Below are 11,406 nucleotides of genomic sequence, written 5' to 3'. Positions count from 1 at the left end.
AACTTGTCTATTCTTCAAAAGTTTATGTAGTTATGTAAAGAGAGTATGATATTAATAACTCTACTAATCCAAGTGCAGTTATATAGGATATTTTGCTGTTTCGAGATAAAATTATCTAAGTGACTGTTAAGACTAATATTAATTCCCTAGTAAAACAACTAGATAAAGCTAATAATTAATAACGATACATCGTAATTTGTAAAAAAACAGACCTATCAAAAAAATTAACATCAAATTTGAATAATGTACCACAAAAATAATATGATAGTTTTTTTTAACAAGAATAAAAGAGCAATGACACGAATATTAATGTCGACGAAGGATGAAAGCCACCTGTGAAAAGACACAATCACTACAATAGAGCACATAGAAGTATAAAGTAGTTTTTCAAAGAAGGTTAACTACTTATACTAAAAACTGTAGACACATGTTAAGTTTTAGACTGATAAGCAACGGCGCTAGAGGAAAAATATCGGTTATTAACTCATAACAAGTACAGTACTGGTGATGTGTCGCATTACCGAATAATTCGTTCACAAACCAAACCTCCGATTAAAATCTTGACAAAAAGCAATTCAAGATATGCCATCGTGAACGTGAAAATTAGAAATTGAAGACCAACCAAGGTTTTATCTGCTTTAACAAAATAATCTTTTCCATGTAAAACGAATTTGTTGTCACGAATTGTTCCAGTAAAATGAATTAAATTTACGTTACACATTTAACTTGAATAACAATCAGTAGATACGTCCAAGACCTTACGTTTGCTAAATATTGTAAATGTTCAACGACTTGATTAAAACTTACGCAAGTTTGTTGAGCGAAGACAAAGCTATAGTATTACATCTTGTTACTGTCATTATTACTGACAAATGTGAAAAACTGGATGGCTTTATTCACGGATCTAAGTGTCCAACTACATGTAAAATTTCATATCTTCCGTCCAATTCAAGACACGAACATGCCCGTTTTATCAGTTTGACTTCTTTGATACGGGAACATTTTCTAGCAACTACGTATACAATGACTTGCTGTTTCTATATAATCATTGCATTTAACAATGAACGACTTTAAAGATTTTATATCGCTTCATGATAATTGCTGCTGAAGTGTCCATTTATTTGCTCATTATTCTTCAACGAACCATTTTGTTTTCTAATAGTATATTGGTCTTGTTTTTTTTTTGTTTTTTTTATGCACATTCTGTATGCAACTTTCTTTCAGTGACATGTCTGTTATCAAATTAATGCTTTTGATGATTGTTAACCTCTTGATCATTCGATCTTGGTTTAGTTAGTGTCATCACTTTGGAGAACAGTGAGCAACAATTTAAATACTTATATTGCAATTACTTTTAATCGGGACATTTTTGCGCCTGGATTTATCCGGGTTTTTTTTCCGAAAGAAACTATTTCATTTAAAAAAAATATAAAAGTTGTAAGAAATAAAATACAAGCTAATGAGTTGAAGCAACTATCATTTTTTGTCAATGTTCAACAACTCATAATTAAACCACATGTGAGTTTTTTTCATTCCAGCAAGTTAGTTTCTGATGTCTTAAGATTTTCCACTTTATTTGTTTTTCTTCAGAAAAAATAATGTCAAAATTTAGGAACCCCCCTACATGTACCTATTCAGAAAACCCCTAAAATTGACAACAACGAGTAAAGTACATAGTAGTATTCGCAATGTGACAGCTTTCAACAACTATTAAAAGGACATAAATCTAACATGTTTTAGCCTATGATAAGTATTCCGTTGTAATATAATTTAATGTGTGTCAAATTAGGCATTGATAAGAAAATTTATATGTTTTATGGATACGACACATCCAGGAATACTTCGACTTTTATTATTAAACAAATCAACACCCTGACGATAATTTGTGTTTAAAAACCAATAGTTGTTTTATCATAATACAATCGGGTGTTAAACTCATTTCGATTTCCATGTTAGTATTGTCGAAGTGCTATCACTTCAAATAATCAATATTCATTTCGTAATTCTGTAAATATTAAATTAATTCATAATTGATAAACCCCATTTGATTGCATTGTCATTAAGTTTATCGCAGCAGTGCGCACGATCAAAGCATCTAATTACATACTAGTTAGAGCACTAATGTTTTTGTAAGTTTTATAGCAGTCGTTTTAAAAACAGATAAACATGTGTAAAGATCAAAACAATTGTTAAAGTCAATATCATTGCAATGGGAACAGTAGGTATTGTGGCAATCGGGCTACAATTTAAGTAAATTGATACATTTTCAATAACATAAGTTCAAGCAAAAATAGTTATCAATTTAAACGTTGAAAATATATTAGACGTTGCATATCGCGTTATATCATAGTTCTCATGTGCATTTCGACATTCTGCAGTGATTTATTTAAGGGAAAGGATAATGATAAAAATGTTTATTTGTATTGTTGTTGATGTATAACTCTAAAAAGGAATTAATTTATAAGTCATTATGGTTTTTAAGGATGCATCGATAAGTGTTATTGTTTTCTCAATAACAGTATTTGTGAGTATTAAGGCCGTGAAATTTACTATAGATTACAATCAGCAAATATATCAAAGCACGAATACGATCGACGTTCAAGCAGAAAGTATAGTGGTGTGTGCTATGATGTGCTCTTATCAAGACAAGTGTTGTGTAGCGAGTTTTGAAAAACTCACATCAAGTTGTTGGATGGATACTTCTGAAAACTGTTCTGTGTCGACTTATACTGTAACTGGTTGGAATGTCATGCACAGAAGACTTTACAGTAAGTTTATTAACGCATTGCTACATTCTTTAGAATGTCCAGTATTTTTTTAGAATATTTTCTTCGTTAACAACTTCCTTGAGCCAATTGGCAAGTTTTAATTATTAAAAAGTTGTTGATTTTTCTTTTTGATACGACTGAGTAATGCAACTTGAAATTAAATCATTAAAATTGTACAGGCAAAATTTAATGTACGTCAAAACATTACTTTAATCTCCCTAAAACTTTTAAGACGGTAGTTTTATCTCGTAAGTGACAACCTATGGACCCGATCAACCTGTCGCGTCATTTTAATTAAACGAGGCAAGTCATTACTCTGTACAACGGGTATAACGTCTTCAAAGTCATTTTTATTCAAAGTTGTTTGATGTCATGGCAGGCAGATTTACATGGTTCTTGTTTGCTGAAATGACAAATAATCCACTGTACTATTGCTTCTAATCGTTTTAGTGTTCATGTCATTACAATACAAACAGTCTTAAATCAATGTAATTGAACAAAATCAGAAAGGTGAAAAATTGTCTTAAAAATTTCTAAATCTTTCTGTCAATAATTCAGGGTTTTTTAAAACAGAGCTGTCTTTTCTTTTGAAGATTGACATGAATAATAATTAAGAGAAAAACAGGATGTCAGTGCAAACAACACGAGTTAGACGTTTAGCGTGGCGTAATCAATTAAACTTTCGAATTTCAAACTTATAAGACATATATTAAATTTATATAATTTTGTAATTCATTTTATCATGCATAATATGTATTTTTAAAATGAAAAAAAAAATATCGATTGTTGTGTTTCTAAAATTGGTCAGTTTATAAAATTTGCTGGTTTATAATGTCATGTTAACCGAATTTGATGTTTGATGGGGTTTGCTTTACTGTTATTCAATGTCAATACATGTATCGCCAAACAAGATAAAAGGCTGTTTCACTGAAATCTTGATTGATTTCTTAATCTAAGTATTTTATTTTCTGCTTCTTGACCGTTTCAAAAAGGAATGCATTTTGGATTATAAGAATTTTTTGGCCAAAATAACCAAACATTTTTTTTGTTTGAAACATAACTGTAGTCAGATAATATGTTATATGTTTTATTATACAACCATAATGTGTCTTTTTTAAGAAATGTGCAGATCTTTTAAAATCATCTCTTTAAAACATCTACATGGATTTAGATATACATTTCAGTTTGAGTTTGTATTTGATGTTATTTGGAAGTATTTTAGTATCTTCTTCATTTTTCAAATCTCTGAATCAAGACATGGATTCTTCCTAGAAAATAAAAAAAAACACCGTACATTATTCGTACAACATGTCATACATGTATCCAATATTATCGTTTTAACACAGATGTTTGTATTCGTTTGATGCGATTGCACTTTTGATTTTGCCATTTGATTAGGAACTTTCTGTATTGAGTTTTCTTCGGAGATCAGTATTTTTGTGATTTTCTTTTTTTTTTTTGAAAGGATTTAAAACATAATAAAAATTTAGAACGCAATATTTTATATGAGTTTATAACTTATGTCATGTTATATCAATATGTGTCATGTTTTACAGCATGTGTCATGTTTTAACAAAACTTGTCATGTTTTAACAATATTTATCTTTATTATTGCAGTTCCTCCATCATGTGCTTATTGTTATAGTTATGCAACGTCAACGTATAAAATTATTGAAGACACTGTTGATTGGCAAACGGCTCAGGTTAGATATTGTATGCAGTTGTAGGCTATTATTAAAAGACGCTGTAGGATGAATTTCATTTAAACATTAACAAGGCGACAAAAAATAAACAAAATTAAAAACCAATTGTTCAGAGAACAATTGAAGGTCTTTCCACCAGGAAGAATCTATTTAAGAATGAAAATGTTAAAATTTGATTTTAAATGTAAGTTTCAACATCAAATGACAGCTTATTCTACGCTGATTCCAAAAATATATGGTTTCTATATAGAAAAATATATGAAAAAGGGAGATAATATTTTACTTCGGTTTAAAAAGTTTACTTCCGGTATTGTTTGATAGTTTACTTGACACTGATTCCAAAATATATGGTTCTATCTACTTTTACATTGATTTAGTACAAACAAAAGCTATTTCCGTTTGAAAAAATGTCACTTCTGGTTGTTTTTTTAAAGGTCACATTGCTAACAACCTGATGCAAAAAGTCCCATGGCTTTATCATGTATACATATGAGGTAAAAGCAAAGGTCAAATCTAGAGCGTTAAATAAGCATATGACCTTGAGCTCAATTTGAAGGTCATAAACCAAGGACCTCAAACAAAAAGACTCTAGTCCTCTACTTTATATTGTTAATGAGTTATATTGCCATACATATGATATTAGATATAAAAAGGGGGAAAACTCCCGCCAAATGTCTACGTACCCTATCGACTAAGATTTATGTGTTACGACATGTACTAACAATTCTGTGAAAATATTTTGTCGATATCTTATATGATTTCTGAAAAAAAAAGAGATAGCAAGCCAAAATTAAAATTTAATCATGACCTTGACCTTTGACCTTGACCTCATTTTCATTTTTTTTGGACCAAGGACCTTAAATCAAAAGACCCTAAGCCTCTAACACTTATGGTTTTCCAGTTAAAAATGCATATCACTAATATCAAATATAAAAGGGGAAATAACTGTCATATGGAGTCTCCGGATATCTTCGGTCAAAATTAATCAAATCATCCTGAGGATATAATGAGCAATTTGGTAAAATAAATTTGTCGGTTTCTTATACGCTTGCGAATATTAAGCGATAACAAGAAAAACAGTGTTCGGGGAGATAACTCTTACATTGAAAAGATTTTGGTTACGCGGTGTCAGTTACAACAGCGTAATAACTGTTCGATATCATATACCATATGTCTAAGCGACATCTTGGGAAACAAAAAAACAGAGAAGGAAAAAAGTTGGCGGAAGAAAAAAAATATAATAATTATAATAATAATAATAATAATAATACTAATAATAATAATCAGAAGAAAACCAATGGGTCTTTCCACAGAAAAGTGGAAAGACCTAATTACACTCTTAAAAAAAATTAAAAACGATAGCTGAAGGAAGTTAATGAGCCTTAACTATAGACGTTGGCTAAACTGTATATGAAGCTTTACAACGTCATGCGTCTTGATTGTGTGACAGAAATAAAGCAGAAATATAAAATATGCATCCGTCTATTGATCATTTGTCAATTGAAACGAAGCACAAGGGTATAAGAAAAAACAGCCACATAGAAATATCCGGTCTTGTGACTGATATCTAAATAAAGAACAGACTCCTGATGAGTATTTGCTTTTTTGATATTTTTACCCTGTGAGTCGCATATACATTTGGCTAATACTAGTTATAATATTGTGGAAAAACAATTGTGAATAAAAAAATACAGAAAGAGTTCTCAAACTGAAACCAGCGGTAGTACATTTCACTTGTATTCGTTTGATTCGTTAGGCTGGTTTTAAAATGCTTCAAGCTTTATGTTCTCAAACAAGCTCAATTTATTTAACCTGCTAATAAACATCATGCAATCCGTAATGTACTACACTGGAATTTTTTTAATCAGATTTGACTTTAATTTCGAATTCACTAGTCAATTAATGATAGAATTGTGTGTTTATCATTTCAATGACTTCATTTCTGTATATAACTGAACTAGTAACAATTTTTGTTAAGGGGCCAGCTGAAGAGCACCTCCGAGTGTGGCAGTTTTTCGCTGCATTGGAGACCCATTTGAGATTCGGCTTGTTGTCTGCTCTATGGCCGGGTTGTAGTCTTTTTGATACATTCCCCATTTCCATTCTCAATCTTTTTTTTTAATTCTACGAGTAAATTTATTATCATGTGGTGATGTGTTACCCTTTGATAAGACATATATTGGATTTGTTCCATGCTTAGAAGAGCATTGTAATTAATGACTGTTATTAAATAAAATGCATTATGTATTTGTTATCTACATGTACGAATTGGTCGCTGTTATCCACATCTTCTGTCCCGTCTTTTATTTATTTATGTATTGATGCGTTTCAACTTCAATCATTAAAGCTAACATTTTACATAGGAAATAATAAATCATCAGAGAGATAAATAAATTATCCAGATTTTAATACTATAAGAAAAAAATCAGTTATAATATAAATAATTGTAAAACCTGATTGTATTCACAGAATAATTGCTACCAATTTGGAGGGAAATTGGTTGAAATAGAAACAATAGAAGAGAATGATTTCATCAAGTATACATTAACTAACAGAAATGCTGGTAGGGGTAAGGTGTACATTTTGTTCCTCGGCATTATTAAAATATAACTAATACCGTTAGGTAAACTCACAAAATGTGAATCTAGTGTACAATGTTATAGAAAGTAAAAGCCTAATATGACTCATAACACACAATTCGCTGCATTGAAGACCTGTTGATGACCTTCTGTTGTTGTCTGTTCTACGGTCGGGTTGCTGTCTCTTTGAAAGATTCACTATTTCCATATTCAATGTTGTAAACGACAAAAACTATAAAATGTAGGCTTCTGATTGTGTTTACCTTTATAAACAAGATGCAATGAGGACAAATATACATGCATGATGCAAGTCCTTTAGAATTAATTCATGTAATAGCAAAAACAAATATCTACAAATGTGTGCATAACCTATTTTAGATGATTAAATTTACGTGTGTATATCGGTACATTATGCAGAATTTAAAATACTAGTAACATTAAATGCTGACATACGAACTTACTGGCAAGATAAACTAGAACCAAAATCTGCAATGACTGAAAAATTCTAGATCACAATACTTTATTCTGAATTGTACGCATTTTACTGAAACCCATATTTATATTTTTCAGATACTGTATATTATCTTGGAGGATACCAGTTCAATGCTAATGACGGTATCAGATGGATAAATACTCCAAGTCAAGTAATGACGTTCACAGATTGGGCAGCTGGTGATCCAAACAATCCTACCACTGAACTGTGTCTCGGATCCTACGGGCCAGCTAATTTTCAATGGGTTAATTTGCCATGTAACTGGCTGGAGTCTTATATTTGCGAGTTCCCAGAATAAAATGTATTACATTAATATAAAATCATAAAATCATAGGAACTGTAAAGTATACATGCAATCTTGTGAAATTGATGCCTTTTCCTATTTCCTTGAGCATTTGGCTGCACAAAAATGTATTAGTTTATTTGTTTGTTAATATTTTTTATAATTGTGAAAAGAACTACCTACAACTCACAACTTTAAAACAATGTGTTTAGTTTTCGAAAGCGAATCATCAAGGGTCAACGTAACTAAATAAAACAAACTTTGGATGTTGCAAGATTATTCAAAAGACCATTATTTTATTAATAGATTAAAACTGAGTTAAAATATCTCCATACAAATACTTTCTAATCGTTTATTGAAACAAATTAGCAAACACACTATCACTTTTCTTTAATTTCATAACCATTGAGGCGACACCATAAACATATCTGTCAAAGTAGCTTCTTGTCTGTGTGATTTATTTTCAATGGTAGAATGCATACGTATATTCCATAGCCAGATAAAAAGTTGCCTATAGTGTTGTTAATTGTAGGTCATATATCCCAATAACATCACAATTATAATAATAAACTTTTCTGTTATAAGGCCAATCAAAATTAATTGATAGATTTTCATCCCCGCCCGCCCCATTTTTTTTTTTTTTATTTTTGAAACAAATTACGATTTCCGGATTTTGTTCATTTCCATTACCGGCAACCGTCGATAATTTCGTTTCATTTAAAACTTCCTGTTTCCGATTTCGGTTTTCGTATTTCTTAAGATTATTCTTACTAAATGATTCAGTTGATATATTCTGCTGATCTATGATGACAACTTTATTTACCGAGAATAGAGATTGATTACAAGACGGACGTGAAATATGCGGGTTACGGGTAATACGCTGCGTCCAAGAACGGAAATCGCCAAACGTCACATATGTTTGTGAGTAAAACACCTTGGATTTTTTTCAATTACACAATAACTTTGTGTCAAGAAATTTGGACTGTGAATGAAACCCAAAAGCGTAAGAATCGTGGAACACGTTAGTACACAAATCATGACTTGAATAAAGAATTAGACACAAGCATGAACTTGTTGGCTTGTTGGCCGTATTTTGAGTTTAGAAAGTCGACAAGCATACGCAATTTTAATTTCTTAATTTATAGCAAACCCTTAGATTTAGATTAGCCATTCGTATTTTGTAGAAAACAGCTAAGATCCTCTGTCCATTACCCACGAGTAATTAGAGTCATTAAACAACTATGTTCTACATTGTAATTATATTTGCATCTTGCATATTAAGAACCAACCAACGAGAAATACTGCTTTCTCAAAAGTTGCTAAGATAGGGCTATGAATCAATCAAATTATAAAAATCGTAAATTAAGAAATTTTATGATCGCCATCATTAGCTGATTGGCCATTATGACAAACGTGTGTCAGAAATCATATCTGATATTCTTCCGCAGTCATAATAACCTTCCATCAAAGAAATAACACGACGGGTGCCGTATACGGTGCGGGAAATGCTTACCCTTCCAGAGCACCTGATTTCGCTCCTGGGTTTTAGTGGAGTTCTTGTTGTTTATTATTTATTATTTGTAACTGTAGATGTAAACGTCTTTTGGTTTTATGAGTCTTTGTTTACTCCTTGGTTTTGATTGTTATTGTCTTATACACGATACCTTATGCATGTATTTACATGATATAAGCTTATTATTACACTTGCATATATGAATAACACGTGACAAGAAGGTTTCATATGAAATAAAATTTAAAAAATGAAATCCTCCCACCCGCCCCATTTTTTTTTTTCACAAATTCGGATGAAAATCTACTAATTAATTTTAGTTGGCCTAACCAACTTGGAAAAAAACTTCGTCTACCTGGTTTTTATTTACAAAATAATGGTATTTGTCTTTTCAACATGGGACGTATAAACACTATGATTGGTATATTGTAGATAATTTTGCAGTAATTACACTTAGACTACATCATATAACATAAACTATTGTTTTAATTTTTAATCAGCCAATTGCTAATCGACTTTTTTACCAGATTTTCATCAATTTCCATTGAATTTCGTATTTCCTTCCTTTTTTTATTGATTGGAATTAAAAAAACATTTTGAATGTTGCTTAGTATATAATTATGTGATAGGTAAACGCACGCAGACAACGTTTTCTTTATTGAATCTGTCACAAATTAAACATCTTGCTGCATGTGAGGTGTAGAATCAGTTGTTTCAATGTCTCTCATGAAACGTGTATTTCTCTTCCTTAAAGACAATCTATTATCGATTTCAGATCTTTGTAATATGAAACATGTATTAACAAGTCTATCTAAACTAAGACTCTTGGTATAGAATGTATGAAAAGTAAAATCACAAAAATATTGAAATATGAAATAATCAAATTTCAAATTAAAAAGCTGAAACATATTAAACAAATTGATAGCAACTGTCATGTTCCTGACTCTCTAGGTACGATTCTTTAATTTATGTAGTGGTGTTTGGTTGTTGTGTTGTTTTTGTGTGCCAATTTTTAAAATGCATTCGTCAAATTACAAATAATAGAATACAAAATGTGTTGAAGGCATATAAAAAATCTAATAACTCAGCTAACAAACAATAGAAATTGATGAAATACTAATATAACCATAGTATTTCCTATAAGTTATTTGCATACATCTGACAATGAGATATTGTTTGCTGTATAAAGACGTTGTCTTTCTGTAAGATTAAGCATATATATATACAAAACCGTTGAAGTTGGTTAGATAAATCATGACTTAGGGCTAATTACTAATTTAAAAGTCTAATATTAGAAAATTTTAGTGTAGAATATGTATTTCGTCAACGTGATTCACATAGTAACATATTTTCAATTATATGATAGTCATGTCATCAAGTGCTGATCCCTGGCATGATCTAGTGATACCATCGGGGACTAAACGTCCACCATGAGTGGCATATTCTAGTGGTGTAAATAGTAATCAAAATAATCAAAACGTGTCCGTGTTAATAATTTGACACACAAGATCTGTATTTAAGTTTAAAATGTTTGTTTTTTGATACGCACTGCATTAATCTAAACCCCACTTTTACAAACCAAATCCCTTACCTATTTCATTTCTTTATAACATTTACGTATTGTATATGCTCCCTTGCAACCATTAGTGAAACAAGTCATTTATACGGAATAAATTGATTTATTTACCCGGCCTATAATATTAGATTTTAGATTAGCTTTTGCACTATTTGTTTATATGTTAGAAACCAACATATTAGATCTTTACTAAATAGACAGAATAGCGTATGCTAACATATATGTATGTATATTCTGTATTGATTATCTTGTGATTTGAATACAATTTGGAATTACATGTCGTGTATTTTTAAGTCATCATTTTTCGCTGCTCTCCGAATTATCTACAGCCATGGTTCGTTACACATTACAGTTCTTGAAAGAAAAAATAATATAAAGAACTGTTCTGCCTAAAATAGCATCTTCTTTTTATAGTATATGCTTGCCAATTTGACTATTATCTAACATAGGTTAAATGAATTGGACGGTCATTAAATTACAATCACTTTTCCCAA

At 30.6% G+C, this 11,406-nt stretch overlaps 1 protein-coding gene across 1 annotated transcript; it reads left to right on the top strand.

The window, feature by feature from the left end:
• The first annotated feature begins 2,234 nt into the window (after positions 1-2,234).
• Positions 2,235-11,079, top strand: LOC143081859 (perlucin-like protein). The gene is made up of 4 exons (XM_076257528.1): positions 2,235-2,768; positions 4,386-4,471; positions 6,941-7,040; positions 7,621-11,079. Exons 1-4 carry the CDS (start codon positions 2,471-2,473, stop codon positions 7,839-7,841), a joined length of 705 nt encoding a protein of 234 aa, XP_076113643.1. The 5' UTR covers positions 2,235-2,470; the 3' UTR covers positions 7,842-11,079.
• Positions 11,080-11,406: the final 327 nt, after the last annotated feature.

The sequence above is a fragment of the Mytilus galloprovincialis genome, chromosome 7 (genome assembly GCF_965363235.1).
Source record: "Mytilus galloprovincialis chromosome 7, xbMytGall1.hap1.1, whole genome shotgun sequence".
NCBI classification, from domain to species: Eukaryota; Metazoa; Mollusca; class Bivalvia; order Mytilida; family Mytilidae; genus Mytilus; species Mytilus galloprovincialis.
This window is presented reverse-complemented; position numbering and strand designations above follow the sequence as displayed.